The sequence below is a fragment of the Ranitomeya imitator genome, chromosome 1 (assembly GCF_032444005.1).
Source record: "Ranitomeya imitator isolate aRanImi1 chromosome 1, aRanImi1.pri, whole genome shotgun sequence".
NCBI lineage: Eukaryota > Metazoa > Chordata > Amphibia > Anura > Dendrobatidae > Ranitomeya > Ranitomeya imitator.
In genome coordinates, this window is record NC_091282.1 from 1,208,231,350 (window position 1) to 1,208,256,350 (window position 25,001).

At 42.7% G+C, this 25,001-nt stretch overlaps 1 protein-coding gene across 2 annotated transcripts in view; it reads left to right on the top strand.

The window, feature by feature from the left end:
- LOC138657272 (histamine H2 receptor-like) overlaps positions 1–25,001 on the top strand; it is a 155,139-nt gene that overhangs the window by 57,890 nt on the left and 72,248 nt on the right. Inside the window, exons 1-2 of one of the 2 annotated variants that reach the window (XM_069744954.1) lie at positions 3,750–3,826; positions 21,261–21,548. In XM_069744954.1, the coding sequence (XP_069601055.1) occupies positions 21,277–21,548 (272 nt within the window). In that variant the 5' untranslated portion in view covers positions 3,750–3,826; positions 21,261–21,276. Of the gene's footprint in view, positions 1–3,749; positions 3,827–21,260; positions 21,549–25,001 lie in introns of those variants that run through there. The other variant, XM_069744953.1, reaches the window with a different exon arrangement.

The window sequence follows — 25,001 nt, forward strand, 5'->3', positions numbered from 1 at the left end:
TAGAACTCTGTGTGGCATTGACCTGGTCTCTAATCTGAGCTGCTGTTATCCTGCGATTTCTGAGGCTGGTGACTCGGATAAACTTATCCTCAGAAGCAGAGGTGACTCTTGGTCTTCCTTTCCTGGGGTGGTCCTCATCTGAGCCAGTTTCTTTGTAGCGCTTGATGGTTTTTGACACTGCACTTGGGGACACTTTCAAAGTTTTCCCAATTTTTTGGACTGACTGACCTTCATTTCTGAAAGTACTGATGGCCACTCGTTTTTCTTTACTTAGCTGCTGTTTTCTTGCCATAATACAAATTCTAACAGTTTATTCAGTAGGACTATCAGCTGTGTATCCACCAGACTTCTGCACAACACAACTGATGGTCCCAACCCCATTTATAAGGCAAGAAATCCCACTTATTAAACCTGAGAGGGCACACCTGTGAAGTCAAAACCATTCCCGGTAACTACCTCTTGAAGCTCATCAAGAGAAGGCCAAGAGTGTGCAAAGCAGTCATCAAAGCAAAAGGTGACTACTTTGAAGAACCTAGAATATAAGACATAATTGCAGTTGTTTCACACTTTTTTGTTAAGTATATAATTGCACATGTGTTAATTCATAGTTTTGATGCCTTCAGCGTGAATGTACAATTTTCATAGTCATGAAAATACAGAAAAATCTTTAAATGAGAAGGTGTGTCCAAACTTTTGGTCTGTACTGTATATAGAACAACACCTTTACTAATGGTCCAAATATGCATAATAAAAAATAATATGTATACTTATCCTGGACTGGATCAACTTCAGGAATGTGAGCCCTATGCACCCTGCAAAGTGACGTGACCGCTGCAGTCACTCAGTGGCTATTGATCGGCTGAAGCATTCACAATTATGTATCAGCGGAAGAAACACTGTTCGTACAGTTGAGCATAATTATGAAGGCCGCTGAAAATTAGTGGCTGCAGATTTGCTGCAGTACTAATGGGACTTTGATAGTATCATGAGACTGGCGGTAGCATTGGGCTCACAACGGTGGAGCGCCGCTGGTGTTGGAGGTAAGTATACTTTTTTTTCATTTATGTAGCACATTCGGGCAATTAATAAGGGGTTGTCTAGTAGTGTACAACCCTTTAATCTTGAAATACCCCTGTAGGAATATTATAAATATATTCTACCAAGCAGTAGCGTAGCTACCGGGGGGGGGCAGAGGGGGCCATCGCCCCGGGCCCGGTGCTCTGAGGGGGCCCACCCGGAGCTACGCTACTGTAATTGCATCGGCGCGCGCAGCGCGCCGATGCAGTTACATTCTGCGACAGGGCAGGGAGAATCGATCTCCCTGCTCTGCCGCTATAGGGCTCCTGAGCAGGCGGGGGGGCCCGGTGCCAGCAGTGGGCCCCCCGCCCACTATCGCAATGTGAGCTGTATCGGCATCTAGCCGATACAGCTCACCGCAGTGATGAGGGAAGGAGCGCTGCACTGCGCTCCTTCTCCCATCATCCCCCACACTGACAGCGGGCGCGATGACGTCACTGTCCGGCGCCCGCAGTCAGTGTAGATGTGAGCGGGAGCAGGGAGCGCCGCTGGAAGAATAAGGAGGAAGAGAGGTGAGTATTTATTAATAGGATCTGTCTATTGGGGGGGGTGCTGCCTTATTAATAGGATCTGTCTATTGGGGGGGGGGGGTGCTGCCTTATTAATAGGATCTGTCTATTGGGGGGGTGCTGCCTTATTAATAGGATCTGTCTATTTGGGGGGTGTGCTGCCTTATTAATAGGATCTGTCTATTGGGGGGGGGTGCTGCCTTATTAATAGGATCTGTCTATTGGGGGGGGTGCTGCCTTATTAATAGGATCTGTCTATGGGGGGGGGTGCTGCCTTATTAATAGCATCTGTCTATTGGGGGGGGGGTGCTGCCTTATTAATAGGATCTGTCTATTGGGGGGGGCTGCCTTATTAATAGCATCTGTCTATTTGGGGGGGTACTGCCTTATTAATAGGATCTGTCTATTGGGGGGGGGGTGCTGCCTTATTAATAGGATCCGTCTATGGGGGGGTGCTGCCTTATTAATAGGATCTGTCTATTGGGGGGGGGGTGCTGCCTTATTAATAGGATCTGTCTATTGGGGGGGGGTGCTGCCTTATTAATAGGATCTGTCTATTGGGGGGGGGCTGCCTTATTAATAGGATCTGCCTATTTGGGGGGGTTCTGCCTTATATACGGGATCTGCCTATGGGGGTGCTGCCTTATATACGGGATCTGCCTATAGGGGTGCTGCCTTATATACGGGATCTGCCTATGGGGGGTGCTGCCTTATATACAGTAGAGTATCTGCCTATGGGGGATTCTGCCTTATATACAGGATCTGCCTATAGCGGGGGGTGCTGCCTTATTCTACAGGATCTGCTTATGGGGGGAGTGCTGCCTTATATACAGAATCTGCCTAGAGGGGGGAGTGCTGCCTTATTCTGCAGGATCTGCCTATAGGGGGGAGCACTGCCTTATTCTACAGGATCTGCCTATGGGGGGAGTGCTGCCTTATTATACAGGATCTGCCTAGAGGGGGGAGTGCTGCCTTATTCTGTAGGATCTGCCTATGGGGGGTGCTGCCTTATACTACAGGGTCTGCCTATAGGGGTGCTGCCTTGTGCTATATTGAGGACTATCTGGCACATTATACTATATGGCGTTTATCTATGGGGCCATCATACAGTATGGGGATTACAGTGTTGGAGCCATCAAACAGTTTGAAGGCTACTAAGGCGTCAGTATACTGTGTGGGTGGTACTATACAGTTAGGGGGCATTATACTGTGTATAGGGGAGCTGTACGGGGGGGAGACTCGGGACATTATTAAATGTAAAGTGGGCACTTATTGAAATAGGGGAACTCAGGTTACTGTGACTATCAAAGGGGCACACAGAGGGCATTATTACTTTCTAGGGGCAAAATGTGGGCTCTTTTCTAGGGCACTTGCACCCAGCATTACTATATTATAGAGGGGTGCTTTAGAATTTAGAGGGTACAGAGAACCACAGAGTAGGTGCAGTAATAGGGTCACATACGGCAGCAGCGGCTCAGTATTGGGGTATCAGGTGCAGTAATAGGGGAACATACGGCAGCAGCGGCTCAGTATTGGGGTATCAGGGGCAGTAATAGGGACACATACGGCAGCAGCGGCTCAGTATTGGGATATCAGGGGCAGTAATAGGGACACATATGGCAGCAGCAGCTCAGTATTGTGGTATCAGGTGCAGTAATAGGGTCACATACGGCAGCAGCGGCTCAGTATTGGGGTATCAGGTGCAGTAATAGGGGAACATACGGCAGCAGCGGCTCAGTATTGGGGTATCAGGGGCAGTAATAGGGACACATACGGCAGCAGCGGCTCAGTATTGGGGTATCAGGGGCAGTAATAGGGACACATACGGCAGCAGAGGCTCAGTATTGGGGTATCAGGGGCAGTAATAGGGACACATATGGCAGCAGCGGCTCAGTATTGGGATATCAGGTGCAGTAATAGGGACACATACGGCAGCAGCGGCTCAGTATTGGGGTATTGGGCAGTAATAGGGACACATAGGGCAGCAGCGGCTCAGTATTGGGGTATCAGGTGTAGTAATAGGGAAATATATGGCAGCAGCGGCTCAGTATTAGGGTATCAGCAGGATTAGGGGTTTGTGCAGGTTGAGAATAGATGGTGATGGCTGGAATGTGAGAAGTGAAACGTGTCTTTGTTGTTTTCTCTGCAGACAAGTTGTAGCTGGAAGAAGCTGTCATGTCGGTCTGGGCTAGATGGAAAAGACGGGAAAAGTGACGATTCCATCATAAAGAACGTCAACGGTAAGACATTATCAATAACTGTGTTGTGATCTCTTATATGCTCTGTAGGGCTGGTATATACCACTGACCGTATGGCGGTAATATCCATGTTGGTCGTTATATAGAGATTATCTTCAGTAACAGCGCGGTCATCTGCTGAGGTTCTCCTCCACTATTAGGGGGCGTCATCGAGTTGTAATCAAGGTTATCTGGTTAGGGGCCACTCAGAAGCTTCGCCCCCCCTGGACCAAAACCCTAGCTACGCCTCTGCTACCAAGCAGTAAACTGCAGAGTAAGAAGAGTTTTCCTACCAATTCCCAGACTATCGGAGAAGCATAAAAAACATTGATAGAGAATGGAGTGACTAGATGACTAGTGACAGATCTGAGCAGTTTTCAAAATGGCTAACTATATATATCTTCCTGCCATATATGAGAAGACTATTGTGACTATTTATACCTTCAAGTATGAGCAGAAAATCACCTTAAAAATGGTCACCCAGGATAAGAAAAACATGACTGCATCCTTCCCAAAACAGCGCTACTCCTGTCTAGAGGTTGTGTTTGGTATTGCAGCTCAGCCCCATTCCTGTCAATCGAGCTGACTACAATAAAGCATACAACCAGTAGGCAAATGTGGAGCTGTTTTTGTATAAAAAGCACTCACGTTTTTCTAACACTAGACCACCCGTATAACAGAGTAACTTTTCAGTGAATGGATGACATAAGGAGTTTTTTTGCAAGGATATAATGTAATCCTATAAATACTTTGCCGTGGGCTCGGCGGCTGTGGGTCCCAGTTCTTATTTGGATGCTAAATTAATCTTCTTTCAACTAGAAATTGAGTCACATATTGCTTCCTCCCCAAGGTCGCGTTCCTATTTAGTATATCTACTCTGTGATGTATCACTATGCCTGACAAATAAGAAAGATGCAAAGAAGTTTTTCCTTTTTTGTTGTATGTGATAAGAGCCGCTTCTGTCTTGAGATAAAAGCTGCCTGTCCTCAGTTCTTGGTGATTGATTGTATCCATAATTATATAAACACCAGCGGAAAACTGTTCTGTTATATATCCTAAGTACAGAGGAATATCTAGGGGGCATGTGCCCCTGGCGCAGTCGGCCGGGAGGTGCCTTCGGGCCGCCTGATGCAGCTTTCCAAGGTGTCTCTTTCAGATGCAAGTATAATTAAAGCCATGACTGCTGTGTCAGGGCGACGTCAGCAAAGTGATCAGGCCATATTATTATTATTATTATTATTATTATTATACATTTTTATAGCGCCATTTATTCCATGGCACTTTACATGTGAATACGGGGCAAATATAGACAAATACATTAAACATGAGCAGATAACAAGGCACACGAGTACATAAGGAGGGAGGATCCTGCCTGTGAGGGCTCACAGTCTGCAGGGGATGGCTAAGGATACACTAGGAGAGGGAAGAGCTGGCTGTGCGGCTGTTCAGTAGGTTGAGGATCACTGCAGGCTGTAGGCTTGTCGGAAGAGATGAGTCTTCAGGTTCTTTTTGAAGGTTTCTATGGTAGGCGCAAGTCTGATGTGTTGGGGTAGAGAGTTCCAGAGTATGGGGGAAGCACGGGAGAAGTCTTGGATGCGGTTATGGGAAGAAGAGATGAGAGGGGAGTAGAGAAGGAGGTCTTGGGAGGATCGGAGGTCGCGTGTAGGTAGGTACCGGGAGACCATGTCACAGATGTATGGAGGAGACAGGTTGTGGATGGCTTTGTATGTCAGTGTGAGGGTTTTGAACTGGAGTCTCTGGGCGATAGGAAGCCAGTGAAGGGCTTGACACAGGGGAGAGGCTGGGGAATAGCGGGGGGACAGGTGGATTAGTCGGGCAGCAGAGTGTAGGATGGATTGGAGTGGTGCCAGAGTGCTAGAGGGGAGTCCAGAGAGTAGGAGGTTGCAGTAGTCGAGGCGGGAGATGATAAGGGCATGCACTAGCGTTTTTGCAGTGTTGCGGTCAAGGAAAGCACGGATCCGGGAAATATTTTTGAGTTTGAGACGACAGGAGGAGGCAAGGGCTTGGATATGTGGCTTGAAAGAGAGGGCAGAGTCGAGGATCACCCCGAGGCACCGGGCGAGTGGGACTGGGGATAGTGAGCAGCCATTGACATTGATGGATAGGTCTGGTGGAGGGGTAGAGTGAGATGGGGGAAAGATGATGAATTCTGTTTTGTCCATGTTCAGTTGTAGAAAGCGAGCAGAAAAGAAGGCTGAAATGGCAGACAGACAGTGCGGGATTTTGGTAAGCAAGGAGGAGAGGTCAGGTCCGGAGAGGTAGATCTGCGTGTCGTCAGCGTAGAGATGGTACTGCATACCGTGGGATTCTATGAGCTGTCCCAGGCCGAAAGTGTAGATGGAGAAGAGTAGGGGTCCTAGAACAGAGCCTTGAGGAACACCGACTGACAAGGGGCGAAGTGAGGAGGTGGTGTGGGGGAGGGAGACACTGAATGTTCGGTCTGTTAGATATGACGAGATCCAGGAAAGGGCCAAGTCTGTGATGCCAAGGGATGAGAGGATTTGTAGCAAAAGGGAGTGGTCAACAGTGTCAAAGTCAGAAGACAAGTCCAGGAGAAGGAGGACAGAGTAGTGTCGCTTGCTCCTGGCAGTTAGTAGGTCATTGGTGACTTTAGTTAGGGCAGTTTCAGTTGAGTGATAGGAACGGAAGCCTGATTGTAACCGATCAAAGAGGGAGCAGGAGGAGAAGTGGGAGGACAGTTCAAGATGGACGTGTTGCTCCAGCAATTTGGAGGCATAAGGGAGAAGAGATATTGGGCGATAGCTAGACACAGAGGATGGGTCGAGGGAGGGCTTTTTGAGGATGGGTGTGATCTTGGCATGCTTGAAGGCTGAGGGAAAGACACCTGTTGTGAGTGAGAGGTTGAAGAGGTGCGTTAGGGTTGGGATGAAGACCGTGGAAAGGTTAGGGATGAGGTGGGATGGGAGCGGGTCAAGCGTGCAGGTGGTGAGGTGTGATCTTGACAGGAGGGTGGAGAGCTGATCTTCTGTCATGGTGGAGAAGCTGGTTTTGGAGGAGCAGGGTTGAGCAGCTAAGAGGGGCAGTGGGCGCTGTGGGCCAAAGCTTTCTCTGATCGTATCGATCTTCTGTTTAAAGAAAGAGGCGAAGTCATCAGCAGAAATGAGGGGGAGGGAGGAGGTGCGGGGGGACGGAGTAGAGAATTGAAAGTGTTGAAAAGCTGTTTCAACACTTGGAAAAACGAAGACTAAGGGGTGATCTCATTTTAATGTATAAATATATGAGGGGACAGTACAAAGACCTTTCTGATGATCTTTTTAATCATAGACCTGAAACAGGGACAAGGGGGCATCCTCTGCGGTTGGAGGAAAAAAGGTTTAAGCATAATAACAGACACGGATTCTTTACTGTAAGAGCAGTGAGACTATGGAACTCTCTGCCGTGTGATGTTGTAATGAGTGATTCATTACTTAAATTTAAGAGGGGACTGGATACCTTTCTGGAAAAGTATAATGTTACAGGGTATATACACTAGATTCCTTGATAGGGCGTTGATCCAGGGAACTAGTCTGATTGCCGTATGTGGAGTCGGGAAGGAATTTTTTTCCCCAATGTGGAGCTTACTCTTTGCACATGGGGTTTTTTTGCCTTCCTCTGGATCAACATGTTAGGGCATGTTAGGTTAGGCTATGGGTTGAACTAGATGGACATTTAGTCTTCCTTCAACCTTAATAACTATGTAACTATGTAACTATGTAACTATGTTTAGGGTTGTGGGACAGGGAGGATATGAGGGATGAGAAGTAAGTTTGTTTTGCGGCAGTGAGCGCAGACTTGAAGCTGGCAAGGGACTGCTTGTATGCAGTGAAGTGGTCGGCAGAGTGGGATCGCTTCCATCTCCGCTCAGCAATCCTGGAAGCCCGTCTCAATTCTTTGGTCAGGCTGGTCAGCCAGGGCTGCCTGTTAATTGTACGAGTTTTACTATGCATGAGTGGGGCGGCCGAATCGAGTGTTGTTGTTATTGTGGTGTTATAAAAAGTGGCAGCAGCATCTGTGTCATGAAGGGAAGCTATGTCTGTGAGAGGGAGAAGGGACTCCGAGAGTGATTGTAAGTTGAGATGTTTGAGATTTCTGCGAGGGTGAGTGAGTTTGTGGAGTGGGGGTTGCACACTAGGAGAGGAGAGGGACGAGAATGTCAGTAGGTTGTGGTCAGACAGGGGGAGGGGTGTGTTAGTGAGATTAGTAAGGGAGCAGAGGCGGGTGAAGATGAGGTCCAGCGTGTGGCCATCTTTGTGAGTGGCCTCAGAGGACCATTGAGTGAGGCCAAAGGAGGCAGTCAGTGATAAAAGTTTAGAGGTAGCTGAGGTGAAAGTGTCAATGGGGACATTGAAATCACCCATGATGATAGTGGGGATGTCAACAGAGAGGAAATGAAGTAGCCAGGTGGTGAAGTGGTCGAGAAAGGTGGAGATGGCTAGTTCTGGGGGGCGGTAGATGACAGCCAGCTGGAGGTTGGAGGGGGAATAGATGCGGACAGAGTGCACCTCAAACGAGGGAAGAGTAGCGGAGGGTGGTAGCGGGATTGGAGTGAAGGAGCAGGTGTCGGACAGGAGCAAGCCAACTCCTCCACCGCGTTTGTTGCTGGGGCGAGGGGTGTGAGAGAGGTGGAATCCGCCATAGGAGAGTGCAGCTGGAGAGGCCGAGTCAGAGGGGGTGAGCCAGGTTTCAGTGAGGCCGAGGAAGGAGAGTTTGTTGGTGATGAAGAGGTCATGGATAAATGTCAGTTTGTTGCAGATGGAGCGTGCGTTCCATAGTGCTCCAAGTAGGGGGAGCTGGGGAGTGGGGGCTGGATGAATGGGTATGAGGTTGTCGTGGTTGGGAAAACGTGCGGAGGATCGTGGCAGGGGGTTAGAAACGAGTGTGGGGATGAATTGGGGAGGGCCGGGATTTGGGGATATGTCACCAGCAATGAGGAGTAACAGACAGATCATTAGAAGGTGGGAGCAGGATAGGACATGATGCGGCCGTGTGTGTCTGGAGAAAAAGGATTGTATGTGGAGGAACAGTTCTGAGGAGAAGGTGAGATGGCTGGGGAGTATGGAGGAAGAAATGACTAGTTCCTTACTAGGAGGAGGGATTGCAGGAGATTGTAAGAAGGAAAGTAGTATGGGGGTGAAAGAAAAGAAACCGAAACATTGTAGTGGTTAGTGTTCTGTTACCTTCCAGTCAATTCCAGTCCAATTCAGTCTAATTCAGAATCATAATTAAAAAGATGTAATTTAAAAGATGGAGGTTAAAAGATGATTTGCAGCAGACTGAGTCTATAGCAGACTCCTGCATGTGAATATATCCCCAGTTAAGGGCAATCAGGTGTGAATGAGGGGGTGGCTGGGTATGGGAGACCAGATGTAGAGAGTTAAGCAAAGGTCATAAAGTGAGGGTGGGGTAAGACTGACCACTCAAAGAGATGCCAGGATCACACAATGAGATACATCAAAACAGGTCATGGAAACAAGCTCATAGGTAAGAAAGCATACTAAAAGGATTATATGTGCTGCACCAAGACACTCAGATCCAGGGGAAGCATAGAAAAGCCAGTGCAATATACAGAGACATTCAGAAGCCAGGGAGAGCTGGGTAAAGTCAGTGCATACCATGGAAAATCAATGCAGTATACAGAGACATTCAGAAGCCAGGGAGAGCTGGGTAAAGTCAGTGCATACCATGGAAAATCAATGCAGTATACAGAGACATTCAGAAGCCAGGGAGAGCTGGGTAAAGTCAGTGCATACCATGGAGCAGAAGTCACCGAAGATTTATTGTAACTGGGAAGTGGGAGAAATTTGAGGACACAGTTTGGAGAGCAAGGAAAGGATGGGAGGCATGTATGAGGAAACAGTATGAGAAGGGAAGGGTGAAGACACACTAGGATCAGTAGCGGTGTAGCAATGCCTGAATGACACCGCCAGGCAGGACTCAAATACGGTACAGTAGATGACGAGGCAGACACAAAACACTGACTTTATTGAAAGACAGGATGAGGGGACAGTGTAATAGCTTAGCCAGGAGGAGACAGTATACCAAGGAGGGGAATGTGATGAGGGGGTACTGTATGTATCATACTGGAATGTGATGAGGGGGGCCTCTTTAAGGGGTGTGTACGACAAGAGGGGCAATTAGTTGGTTATATTTTGTGCAGTGAAAATAGTTAGGGGCAATTTATTCAGAGGCTCAGCATAGGGGAAATATTTTTATTCAGTAGCAGTATAATGACACTGCTGTTTGGGACTAGAGATAGGTGGACCTAAGGATGTTCGGGTCTGGTGGGTTGAGCCTAACGGTTAAAAAGAGTTTGAGTTCGGGTATGAGAACAGTATCCAGACCCGAACCCATTCACTTGAATGGGAGGTCAGAACATCCAGTGTTTGCCAAGCTGCCATGTCCATGACAGCACTGCAAACACTGTGACTGTGATCGGCAGTAAAATCATAACCGCTGGTCAGACAGTAGCGGTTCCCATGCTGTCAAATGACAGCGTGAGCCTGCAGCTGTGATCAGAAGTAAAAAGTTTACCTCCTATCACTGGCTTAGGCTGATTGGACTACTGCTCCCTTCCACCTATGCCTGCTGCCACTAATAACATTGAGAGCAGGTGGCGGCTGATGGGAGTATTCATTGGCTGGTGCCTGTGCTTTAAATAAATAATAAAAAAGAAGAAGTCCCTCTCTCTGTTTGATAACCAGCCAGACAAAACTCACAGCTGAGGGCTGCAATCCTCAGCTGTCAGAGTTAGCAAGGCTGGTTAATTATCAAAAACATGATCAAAAACTTTACTGTTCAGGTTTGCCATTTTGGGATGTGTTACGCTAGACCACAGAAAACAAAAGTCTGCAAAGACAAGCTATGGCTGTGAGAAGTCATCTTGTCATCTGAATAAGATGAAGAAAAGAAAGCGAGCAATTCCAATTACTTGACACATGGCTATGTTTATAAAGTTTTGTGCTGTATGACAAGTTAAAGGTTATTATGTTTTTATGTATATTAGGCTGGAGTCATATACAACGTATAAAAATACGGTCTGTTTTTTATGGACCAAATACGCAGAAATGGTCCCTGAGCAGTGATCTGTATGTCATCCGTAGGCAAGGTGTGGCTGCGTATTTTGCGCATGTAAACCTCCGTATGGCATCCGTATGGCATCCGTACGCGGCTTGCAAAATGGACATATAATGGATCAATGGGCTCAAATATTGTTGAAAACATATATATATAGTCTCTCTCTCTCTCTATATATATATATATATATGTCAGTGAGACACATATATATATATACATATATTCATATTTCATACAGCGCTAGATAGCATAAAAGCAGGTAATTCAATTGCCGTCTTTTGCTAAGTCCTTACCGAACCTGACAGGATATGAGACATGGTTTACATACAGTAAACCATTTCATAGCCGTTATATTTTTAAATATTCCTCACTAATAATGTTAGTAGTGTGTGTGTGCAAAATTTGGGAGCTCTAGGTGTTAAAATAAAGGGTTAAATCACGGAAAAAACTGGTGTGGGCTCCCACGCAATTTTCTCCACCAGAGTGGGAAAGCCAGTGATTGAGGGCAGAATATTATTAGCCTAGAGAGGGACCATGGTTATTGCCCCCCTGGCTAAAAACATCTTCCTCCAGCCACGCCAGAAAAGGCAAATCTGTAAGATGTGCCTATTCCGGCACTTAGCCTCTCTCTTCCCATTCCCCTGTAGCGGTGGGATATGGGGTAATAAGGGGTTAATGTCGCCTTGCTATTGTAAGGTGACATTAAGCCTGGTTAATAATGGAGAGGAGTCAATAAGACACCTATCCATTATTAATCCAGTAGTAGGAAAGGGTTAAACACACACACACACACACACATATAAGAATAAAGTATTGAAAGAAAGAAAGACACAGGGTTTTATTAACTTTATTGTATGCTCAAACCACCTGAAGACCCTTGTTCTCCTGAAAAAAAATTCAAAAAACAACAATATCCCATACCTGTCTGCCGTACAGTCATGTCTCAGTAATCCATCTGAAGGGGTTAAATACAGCTACAACCGGGAGCGCTGCTAATGCTGCCGCTCCCGGCTGTAAAACACTGGGAAATGAATTAAATGCAGGGGGAGGAGCTTCAGTGACTAGCGGTGCCGTCACCGAAGCTGCGCCGTCTGGTGGCATAAACTTATATGAACTGTAGTATGGGAAAATATGCAGAAAAATTCCCACGCTACAGTTCAAATGAGTTTATGCCAACAGGAGGCGCAGCTTCAGTGACGGCACCGCAAGTCCCCGAAGCTCCGTTACCTTCATTTCATTCATTCCCCAGTCGTTTACAGCCAGGAGCGGCAGCATCAGCACCGCTCCTGGTTGTAAATTAATTTGACCGCTTCAGATGGATTTATAGCGTGGGACATGACTGTACGGCGGACAGGTATGGGATATTGTTGCTTTTTTTTGGAATTTTTTTTTTCAGGAGAACGAGGGTCTTCAGGTGGATTGAGCGCACAATAAAGATAATAAAACCATGTGTCTTTCGTTCTTTCATTAAAATACTTTATTCTTAATGTGTATGTGTATTTTTAACCCTTTCCTACTATTGGATTAATAATGGATAGGTGTCCACAAAAATTTCCACAAAAATTTAAAATAACCAATAAATTTCGTTCAACTTCACAATTGTGTTCCACTTGTTGTTGATTCTTCACCAAAAATTTACATTTGGTATCTTTATGTTTGAAACATGATATGTGGGAAAAGGTTGAAAAGTTCCAGGGGGCCGAATACTTTCTCAAGGCACTGTATAAATGAATGAACAATAAATAAATGAAAAATAAAACCATAGATCTTAACTGTCCCGGATTTAATTTACGTCTTGCAGCCTCGGGCGTCTGCTGAATGTCTCTCACTGCCACCATCCCTCCTCTGATATCTCCTCCTGCCGGGGTAGAAAGAGCTTGTAGCTGGGTGTAGCTAGAGGCGTGGTCCGAAATTATCCATGCCTCATCATTTCTCTCTTACAATTTTGGAAAACTTGAGAGGTATGCTTATCGGGCCTACATTATATCTGTCTTATGGTGAAATGGTCTTTAATTGCCATAGTAATGAATCAGCGCTCAGCTTTCTTTTTACCATAGTAACCGATCAGAGCTCAACTTTCTTTCATTACATCCAGTCAAAGCTCAGCTTTCCTTTTTCAAGAGCAACTAATTAGAGCTCAGCTTTCATTTTTACCATAGCAACCAGAGCTGAGCTTTCAGTTTACTATAGCAACCAAGCAGAGCTCATCATCAGTGGCATCTGAAACCTAAGAACCGCCTCTTACCTGCCAGAGTCCGTTGCTCTTCTTTTGATTAACTGGGCTAGCCCAACTTCATTATTGGAGGGTGACGCACAAGAGACATCGATCCAGGCCGGCTAATCAAAAGTGAGCCACTGATGCTGGCAAGTAGTAGTCGGTTCTTAGGGCTATTGCCCAGTGACCATAGTTTGCTGAAACGGCTGATAGACTGGCTCCTGTGAATCGATTAAGTCTAGCAGACAATCAGACGCCTCTGTGATGTGGTTGCATTTATCAGCATTGAGGACACCAATAATCCTGACCAAATGCAGCTGCGAGTGCAGGTCCTTCCCTCATGCTTCACTGTGTCCTTCAGACTCTCATTACTATACCTCTCTACAGTCCTTTGGTGACAAACTTCTGTTACAGCCAAATATTTCACATTTTTACTCACCAGTCCAAAGCACCGGCTGCCATGTCTCTGCACCCAGTTCTGATGTTTTTGTGCATTGTTGCGTCATTTGGCCTTGATTACTTGTCGAATGTCAGGATGTTTGGCTGCAATTCTTCTATGAAAAACATAACAGTTGGGTATATGTGAATCCCCATTAATTTCTCTACCAACCTTTTATCCAATCCTCTTTGTCCAATTCATCCTATCGGCCCAACTACCTTATCTGAAATAAAGACTTACCACATTGTTATTTGGATAAGTTGGCCACAGCAGCCATTTTATTAACACATAACAAAAACAGTTTATTTATTAAACATTAACCACGGGGAGGGCGGTCCTCGAAGCCCCAAACTGTAATAAATTTGGCCTCCAGACCATAAAACTTGGCCTCCATGTCCATAAAACTTGGCCTCCAGGTCGCGTCCAGGTCGCGTCTTGCCTCTAGCCGATACGCTCCAGCTCAGAGACGCCCATAGACTCACCCGGCCAATTTCCTTCAGAATTACCCACGGATCCCAGCTATCACCTCCATGTGATCTTTTTGTTCCATTCCAATTTTATCCAGGACCTTTGAGATCCCCCCCCTCCGATCCACCATTTCTATCACCACCAACCTCGAGGACCTCCCCCCTACGCCATGCTGCCGCAACAAAAAAAACAAAAGAAACATACCGTCCTAATTCAACCAATACAATGACAGTATCCCCTTTTTTTCTTTTTTTTCTAAATAACTTCCTTGACTTCACCTATAGCCCCGTAGTAACCAAAAAAGGGAGGGTGGGTGGAAGCTTGCTTTCAGTATGATGGGGGACCTAAAATGGTTGCCTCACCGAGATGGCTGTTGTTCCTTAAACTGCTCGTCCTTACTCCACCTCCTCTCCCTATTACCCCTCTCCCTAGCCAAACCTTATTCTCCAATTCAAACTTGTTAACCCTTCCCTGCCCAACTTTCCTTCTTTCCGATGCTCCCTCATGTAGTCTCACTTAACCCTGTCATGGCGTCCTCCCTTCGAAGGCCTGCGGCCCAGTATGGCCTTACTCTTCTGGCCGTACTTCTCTGAACAGTAGATATGTGAACCTGTGTCCCACTGATTGCTGACAGTTCTGAACTGATGGCACTGCTGGCCAACTTCCAATTTTGAAGGGGCAAAACTTAAGCTTGATGTATTTTTCATTTGCTGCACTAATTTACTGTGTCTATGGTCCTCAACATTGCCCATTTCTTGGTGTGTCTTCATATGACCTTGAAACGCAAATCCTGAAACCCCTTTCTGCTTTGAAATTTTTGCCTGGGAGACTCCTTGCTGATGCAGTTTAACTACCTTGTATCTTATTGTTGTACTATATCTTTCCATGTTGTATGATTTGTACCACGATTCTGTCTTCTACAACCTCACTTTGTGGCAAAGTTTTGCTGTTCCTCGCCCAGTTTTAAGCCTCCTACACTGCTTTTTCTGTTTCAGTTAATGACTGTATTTCAACCTACATATGTAAATGATGATCTTTCTCACTTTTTGGTATAATTGGTTACTCTTACACTGGACTATAAAGTCACTAAAACTTCAACTTTGTACGAGTTTATCAAGAAGAATTGATGCTGTTTTGAAGGTAAAGTATTGTCACCAAATATTGGTGTGATTTAAATTTCTCTTTTGTTCATTCATTCACTTTGGATTTTGCTAATTGATAAAAATAAACTATTAACACTTTTATATCTTAAAGCTTCTACTAGCCTTGCACCTGGCTCAAACTTTTGCACAGTATTGAATATATATGTATATTTTCATAAGAAATGTTCCACTGATTTCCGTAGCATGGTATCATGAGCCGCGCTTTCCCAGGGTTCACAGTTTCTGATTATTTTGACATAAGCAAACAATTGAGTAAAGCAGCAGGTCATAACATTGTTTAGAGAAAGAGCCTTCCAGCGGGGATTAAGTATAATAGCGGGGTATACTTCATCTCCACCTTCTCAATCAGGCTTTAATAGAGCGCTACATCAACAGGGAGAGGTCCACGTACTGGAATAGCGTTGCGTGAAGAGAATAGTGGAGGACTGAATGGTCCCGAAACTGAATAATATCCCATTGATTTTCATCAATCTGCGAGAAAACTGCTTATTTACATATATGTAATTGTGAACTTCAAAGTTTAAAAAAAAGAAGAAACAATCGCCAATTACTGAACTATTACACTTGTGTCTATAGTAAAGCTTATGAATAAGGGCAGTCTATTGTCCTTGTATATCCCATTCATCTGTATATTCTTCCCCAGTGTGTATTGCTTTACATCGAATTCTCTGGGTCCTGTAGCAAAAAGGAGAATAGACTTTGTCCGTATCCAACTTATTGACCCCATTGTGTTTTCAGGTCCTTAATTCTGTACTAATTACCTCTCTATATTATAACTATAAAAGGAATCCATGCACATGTGCACGTACTGTAGTTACATAGCTATAGCTAACTACATAAAATGGGTACGGAAAGTATTCAGACCCCTTTAAATTTTTCACTCTTTGTTTCATTGCAGCCATTTAGTAAATTCAAAAAAGTTCATTTTTTTTCTCATTAATGTACACTCCGCACCCCATCTTGTCTGAAAAAACAGAAATGTAGAAATATTTTCAAATGTGTTAAAGAGAAAAACTGAAATATCACATTGTCATAAGTATTCAGACCCTTTGCCCAGTATTGGGTAGAAGCTCCTTTTGAGCTAGTACAGCCATGAGTCTTCTTGGGAATGATGCAACAAGTTTTCACCCCTGGATTTGGGGATCCTCTGCCATTCTTCCTTGCAGATCCTCTCCAGTTCTGTCAGGTTGGATGGTGAATGTTGGTGGACGCCATTTTCAGGTCTCTCCAGAGATTCTCAATTGGGTCTAGGTCAGGGCTCTGGCTGGACCAGTCAAGAAAGGTCACAGAGTTGTTCTGAAGCCGCTCCTTTGTTATTTTAGCCTTGTGCTTAGGGTCTTTGTCTTGTTGGAAGGTGAACCTTCGGCCAAGTCTGAGGTACGGAGCACTCTGGAAGAGGTTTTCATCCAGGATATATCTGTACTTGGCCGCATTCATGTTTCCTTCAATGACAACCAGTTGTTCTGTCCCTGCAGCTGAAAAACACCCCCATAGCATGATGCTGCCACCACCATGTTTCACTGTTGGGATTGTATTGGGCAGGTGATGAGCAGTGCCTGGTTTTCTCCACACATACCACTTACAGTTATCACCAAGAAGGTCTATCTTCGTCTCATCAGACCAGAGAATCTTATTTCTCATAGTCTGGGAGTCCTTCATGTGTTTTTTAGCAAACTCTTTGCAGGCTTTCATATGTCTTGCACTGAGGAGAGGCTTCCGTCGAGCCACTCTGCCATAAAGGCCCGACTGGTGGAGGGCTGCAGTGATAGTTGATCTTGGGGTTCTTCTTTACCTCTCTCACCAAGACTCTTCTCCAACAATTGCTCAGTTTGGCTGGACGGCCAGGTCTAGGAAGACTTCTGGTGGTCCCAAACTTCTTCATTTTAAGGATTATGGAGGCCACTGTGCTCTTAAGAACCTTGAGTCCTGCAGAAATTCTGTTGTAACCTTGGCCAGATCTGTGCCTTGCCACAATTCTGTCTCTGAGCTCCTTGGCCAGTTCCTTTGGCCTCATGATTCTCATTTGGTCTGACATGCACTGTGAGCTGTGAGGTCTTATATAGACAGGTGTGCGCCTTTCCAATTCAAGTCCTATCAGTTTAGTTAAACACAGCTGGACTCCAATGAAGGAGTAGAACCATCTCAAGGAGGATCACAAGGAAATGGACAGCATGTGACTTAAATATGAGAGTCTGAGCAAAGTGTCGGAATACTTAAGACCATGTGATATTTCAGTTGTTCTTTTTTAATAAATTTGCACAAATTTCTACATTTCTGTTTTTTTTTCAGTCAAGATGGGGTGCAGAGTGAACATTATTGAGAAAAAAAATGAACTTTATTGAATTTACCAAATAGCTGCAATGAAATAAAGAGTGAAAAATTTAAAGGGGTCTGAATACTTCCCGTACCCACTGTATGTATGTATTCAGCTGGTACTGAACTTACAGTAAATTTTGTGTGCACAGAGAGCTATCCTTAGAGAAAGTGCCATGATAAGCAAAGGGGAGCAATTCCAAACACGAGTAGCGTGTCTGACAGTAGGTATAACATTCTTTGCTGTATAAAATATCAGATATATTTATTCCTATGTCAGTGGGACTCACAGACTAAGTAAGTGACTGATAGAATCTTTTATGATCAGAACTTGGAATTTATTGAACAGTATGTACTACTATAATTTCTCCAAGTGTTGAATATCCACTAAAGCAGTATAGAGCAGCATTACTACACACAGCAATAATATAACTTCAAAATTGCTGCAATACTGCTTGCTGTGGACAAAAGCATAATTATTATTATACTGACCCTTTGTACTAGAATATAACTACTATAATACTGCTCCTATGTACAAGAATATAACTACTATTATACTGCTCCTATGTACAAGAATATAACTACTATAATACCGCCCCCATGTACAAGAATATAACTACTATAATACTGCTCCTATGTACAAGAATATAACTACTATTATACTGCTCCTATGTACAAGAATATAACTACTATAATACTGCTCCTATGTACAAGAATATAACTACTATAATACCGCCCCCATGTACAAGAATATAACTACTATAATACCGCTCCTATGTACAAGAATATAGCTACTATTATACTGCTCCTATGTACAAGAATATAACTACTATAATACTGCTCCTATGTACAAGAATATAACTACTATAATACTGCTCCTATGTACAAGAATATAACTACTATAATACTGCTCCTATGTACAAGAATATGACTACTATAATACTGCCCCTATATACAAGAATATAGCTACTATAATACTGCTCCTATGTACAAGAATATAACTACTATAATACTGCTCCTATGTACAAGAATATAACTACTATAATACTGCCCCTATGTACAAGAATATAACTACTATAATACTGCTCCTATGTACAAGAATATAACTACTATAATACTGCCCCTATGTACAAGAATATAACTACTATAATACTGCTCCTATGTACAAGAATATAACTACTATAATACTGCTCCTATGTGCAAGAATATAACTACTATAATACTGCTCCTATGTACAAGAATATAACTACTATAATACTGCTCCTATGTACAAGAATATAACTACTATTATACTGCTCCTATGTACAAGAATATAACTACTATAATACTGCTCCTATGTACAAGAATATAACTACTATAATACTGCTCCTATGTACAAGAATATAACTACTATAATACTGCTCCTATGTACAAGAATATAACTACTATAATACTGCTCCTATGTACAAGAATATAACTACTATAATACTGCTCCTATGTACAAGAATATAACTACTATAATACTGCTCCTATGTACAAGAATATGACTACTATAATACTGCCCCTATATACAAGAATATAGCTACTGTAATACTGCTCCTATGTACAAGAATATAGCTACTATAATACTGCTCCTATGTACAAGAATATAACTACTATAATACTGCTCCTATGTACAAGAATATGACTACTATAATACTGCCCCTATATACAAGAATATAGCTACTATAGTACTGCTCCTATGTACAAGAATATAACTACTATAATACTGCTCCTATGTACAAGAATATAACTACTATAATACTGCTCCTATGTACAAGAATATAGCTACTATAATACTGCTCCTATGTACAAGAATATAACTACTATAATACTGCTCCTATGTACAAGAATATGACTACTATAATACTGCCCCTATATACAAGAATATAGCTACTATAATACTGCTCCTATGTACAAGAATATAACTACTATAATACTGCTCCTATGTACAAGAATATAACTACTATAATACTGCTCCTATGTACAAGAATATAACTACTATGACACTGCCCCTATGTACTAGAATATAACTACTATAATACTGCCCCTATGTACAAGAATATAACTACTATAATACTGCTCCTATGAACAAGAATATAACTACTATAATACTGCTCCTATATTCAGGAATACAACTACTATAATTCTGCCCCTATGTACAAGAATATAACTACTATAATACTGCTCCTATGTACAAGAATATAACTACTATAATACTCCTCCTATGTACAAGAATATAACTACTATAATACTGCTCCTATGTACAAGAATATAACTACTATAATACTGCTCCTATGTACAAGAATATAACTACTATAATACTGCTCCTATGTACAAGAATATAACTACTATAATACTGCTCCTATATACAAGAATATAACTACTATAATACTGCTCCTATGTACAAGAATATAACTACTATAATACTGCCCCTATGTACAAGAATATAACTACTATAATACTGCTCCTATGTACAAGAATATAACTACTATAATACTGCTCCTATATACAAGAATATAACAACTATAATACTGCTCCTATGTACAAGAATATAACTTCTATAATACTGCTCCTATGTACAAGAATATAACTACTATAATACTGCCCCTATATACAAGAATATAACTACTATAATACTGCTCCTATGTACAAGAATATAACTACTATAATACTGCCCCTATGTACAAGAATATAACTACTATAATACTGCCCCTATGTACAAGAATATAACTACTATAATACTGCTCCTATGTACAAGAATATAACTACTATAATACTGCTCCTATGTACAAGAATATAACTACTATAATACTGCTCCTATGTACAAGAATATAACTACTATAATACTGCCCCTATGTACAAGAATATAACTACTATAATACTGCTCCTATGTACAAGAATATAACTACTATAATACTGCCCCTATGTACAAGAATATAACTACTATAATACTGCTCCTATGTACAAGAATATAACTACTATAATACTGCCCCCTATGTGCAAGAATATAACTACTATAATACTGCTCCTATGTACAAGAATATAACTACTATAATACTGCTCCTATGTACAAGAATATAACTACTATAATACTGCCCCTATGTACAAGAATATAACTACTATAATACTGCCCCTATGTACAAGAATATAACTGCTATAATACTGCTCCTATGTACAAGAATATAACTACTATAATACTGCCCCTATGTACAAGAATATAACTACTATAATACTGCTCCTATGTACTATTAATCAAATGGACACAGAAGTAAACCCAGGTACTATATAAAAAAATGTATGATATTTATTTTTAATGTTTTTTTCTATTGCTATGGAATAAAAGATATATATATATATTTAAATATTCCCTGTCCTTTTTTCACTGGTCTGGTTCATATTTGGTGCATGCTGCTCCTATGTACTGTGCAAGGATACAGCTACGATGATACTGTCCTGTACATTAATTAGCATTAGATGTGCCCATTTGGTTGCCACTAGCAGATGTCAGACGATGTGTGAGGTACAATCAGTTTCGGAAGCTTCTGTCCTTCAGAATTATGGAACTAGGACACATTGCTGCTTGATATTTTTTCTCATCTCTTCAATCTTACTATTAAACATAAACAATTCTCTTGAGTATCTGCTATAAAAAGAGCACCAGATATTATGCGTGGAACAGATTATTTTCTACCAGACCAATTTTCCGTCTCTTTTGTATTCTAGGACTTAAGAGCTGAAAATGCCGATGGACAAAGATGTGTCATTGACCTCGAACTTCTCATTTGGTACCTCGGGGACGAGAAGAGACGGAAATAAAACATCTGAAATAGCTCCTCAGCAGGTGGTGGTTGGGTTGTTGCTAACTATAATTGATCTGGTCACCTTTTTGGGAAACACAGTGGTCTTCATTTGTCCTGCGGTGGAAAAAAGACTGAGAACGGTGACGTACATGTTCATCATGTCCCTGGCTATGGCTGACCTCCTGGTGGCTTGTCTTGTTATGCCTTTTAGGTAAGAATTCAGCTTTATATAATAAATTATTGCCAGCGTCCTTTCATTTTATGGTCGCGCAATTTCACAATTGAGTCAAGAAAAGTGAATAGTATTTTTCTCATCCATTTACACACAATTCTCCATAAGATTAAGATGAATTTTTTATTTATTGTATACAAATTAGATCTTTGTCCGGACGGAAGAAGACCAAGTCAGTAGTGCAACCTAGTAGAGGTAGCCGTCATATAAATGTGACCCTTTAACCGATTCAGGACTGCGCCATTTTCCCCCATTCCAGACTAGCCACATTTTAGCGTTTTATCACACACGCGCTTTTAACGACTCAAAAGTTTTTTTTTCTCTTTCAGATGTTTAAATATTTTTGGCCTCTTTCTTCGTGATCCTTGAGGCTTATTTTTGTATTCCTTTTTTTGCTGACATTGAGGGAAAACGTAAATAGAGAAATACAAAATGCGTGTCTTTTTTTCCGTTTTTTTTTTTTTTGCGACCACAATGGACAACTAAAACACATTTTCAATTGCATTCCTCTTTCTGTTGACAATATTTTGTTTCATATCACTTTTTTGTCTTTGTGGGCTATGTTGGTAACTACAGTTTGGACTGGCTGTTCTTTTTTTTTTTCTTGCCTAAATTTACTTTTTTTTTCCATTTGTTTCACACTTTATGGGGGCCAGAGGAGCATTTTTAAATATCATTAATATATTTTTTTAAATTCTGATTTCCCCTGGAATTGGGGCGGGTATATTAGCCTCAGTTTCGAGGGAAATTCAGTCTCCTGGCTGCGCAGTAGAGTTGGCTTGGTCTTCTAGGACAAAGCAGCTCCTGTTCTTTCCTTATGTACAACGATCACTTGATCACTGAGTTTTCAGCACTTCCTAAACTTGATCATCACTGTCTAAAAATTGGTTAGGAAGGCAGAGATAATATACCATCTCTGCCTTCTTTATGGGGAGTCTGGCTGTGTCTGACAGTCGGCACCTCGATTGTGCAGCTGCACAATCTCGTGAACGCACCCTACTCTGCATTGACATTTTAGAATGTCACTGCAGAGTAAAGTGTGGATTGATAGTCTATGGGATGTTCTGATCAAGTTAGGAAGCCTTGCAAACAAAACGATGGATGTTAGACAAGTCACATACCCATCACAATCTGTCCTTTTCCAAAATGGGCCAGTTCCTATCAAGTGAAACAGCATCCTTAAAATAGTTCATAAGGCACCAGGCATCCTGGATGGCCCCGAAAGAATGATTCTCACGGAATAGTCTAAAAAATAGTAAGCGGGACATGTTACTTTACAGAGCATCTGGCAGGCTCCGTGCAAAGTGACAACCAAAGATGTGCAAAGATGTTTCCTGCACAAGAGTTTTGCTCAGGTTGTCGATGTGCATGACTGACTGGATGGGCAGTCCACCCTGTATTGCCCTCTATAACAAGTCATTGTGCCTCTTGGTTAACTTTCCAGAAGACACATTAGTTCATACAGTCTCTACGGTGGTGGCAGAAAGCCCTGGAATAGTCTCCATCAAGACTTAGCTCTGATGAGCTTGTGGATCATCCTGGGTTTCCTATTTAGATGTCTTAGGATACTTGCCCTTCATTAACGCTGATTAGGGGTTGGCTCTCTGAGTGAGGTACCATTGACATAGCTTTGGGGAAACGTTCTGGCTCTCCTTTCGAGACCTTTCCATCTACTTGTAGTGGACAGAACTTGGTGCTGTACATCTGCCTCCTATTCAAATCAATAGCAGCTACAAGTAGACGGAGTAGCTCGGGAAATGAGTACTTTCTGCCATGACCGACGCCAACATCGATAACAGCTAATAGACAATGGTGTCGGGTGTCGGACCCCTGAAGAAAAACACCGTGTGCACAGCTACAAACTGGTGCTAAGACTTAGGTTCCCAAACCATCAATATATATAGCACAAAAGTCTAGCACTCAACTTCAGTAACCGTAGAAACGATTTATTGGTAGCACAAGAAACGTTTCAGTCCCTTGGGACTTTCATCAGTCACGTGCCTATGAAGGCCGATAAGGCCAGGGAGATTGAGCTGAGCACAATATAGATGAAAATAGCGCATCGATAGAACGCCCCTAATAGCGTAGATGGGGGAGATAGTAAGAGCTGGAGAGCAGAGACGAAATGGTGGGGAATGACCACCTGCAAGGTAGAATACCCGCAACTGAAAATGCTGGATGGAGAGGGGAAGGAGAACCGCCTCCAGACACGGCGTCCACTGGCGTCGGACCCCAGCTGATCATACATTGATAACCTATCCTAACGATAGGCCATTAATGTAAAAGTAGTGGACAACCTTTTAATTAAATCATCTATAATCCAATAATACTGGTTCCTTTGATCTGTAAACATTATGGCTGAGTAATGGCAAGAGGGCACATATTGAGGAAGATATCAAAGCACGCTAATTTTTTTCCAATACTGACCCTTCCACCATTATTATTGCCGACTATGGTGACTCGGTGGTACCAGAAATTAAATGTTTTATTGCCCTGTGCGATAGTCAAAGTGGTGTGATCAACCTGATTTAGTTTGCAGGATTTATGTATGTTGTCAGGAGACCAGTAATGAGCAGATGGACAATTTAATAAACTTTCTAATCTGATTCAGAACATGTCCCTGTCATCCATGAAGCACCGGCATTTTCATGAAATCGATCTTCTCTGAAGGTTTTAGCTTCTAGCTGGTTATTTGCGAAGACACTGAATCTTGCACATTTTTTTTAGTACTTGTTTTTCTGTTACTTATTTTTCGCTAAATTATTTCTCCCTACAACCTCATAAACCTTGTCAAGCTGTGTTTTTCCTAGAAGATCAAACAAAATTGTGGTCAGCCTGTTGAAACAAGCCATTAAATGACTGCCAGTTGGCTTGCATGTAGCATGTAGGCTATCGGCGGTCATTTAACAGCCGCTGTCGTCTCGTGGAAATGTGCCCTCAGGGTCAATATTTGAATGTCAGTGTATACCAGTCCCTTCTTTATAATTTGATGAGTTTACTTGTCGAATTATTAAAAACTCGGCAACTAGTTGTGTGGAAACTGAGTCATCATGTAAGGATGCGAGTACGGATAATAGGTCGTCACCAGGAATGCTTTTGCAATGAGTACAACGTTGTTATTGTACAAAGTTCCCGGCAGACATTGAACCTAAATTAAGCCCTGCTACTTTCCAACCATCTGTTGAATTGGGACCTCACCATGATATCTAAAGGTTTATGATCTTTGTTCTTTGATGCTATTTCCTTTCTTGAGACTATCTTCATTAGTCCTGATAGCCTTTGCCTGTTGTCTACTCTCGCTACTGTGTTATACATGGGACAAGTAGGCACTTTTGTACTTTCATATTTCTTATTTTGAGAGGTATCGGTGGACTTTATATATTTATTTTCCTTTGCTAGGATGTTGTTGTCTTCACTTAAATTATGCATGTC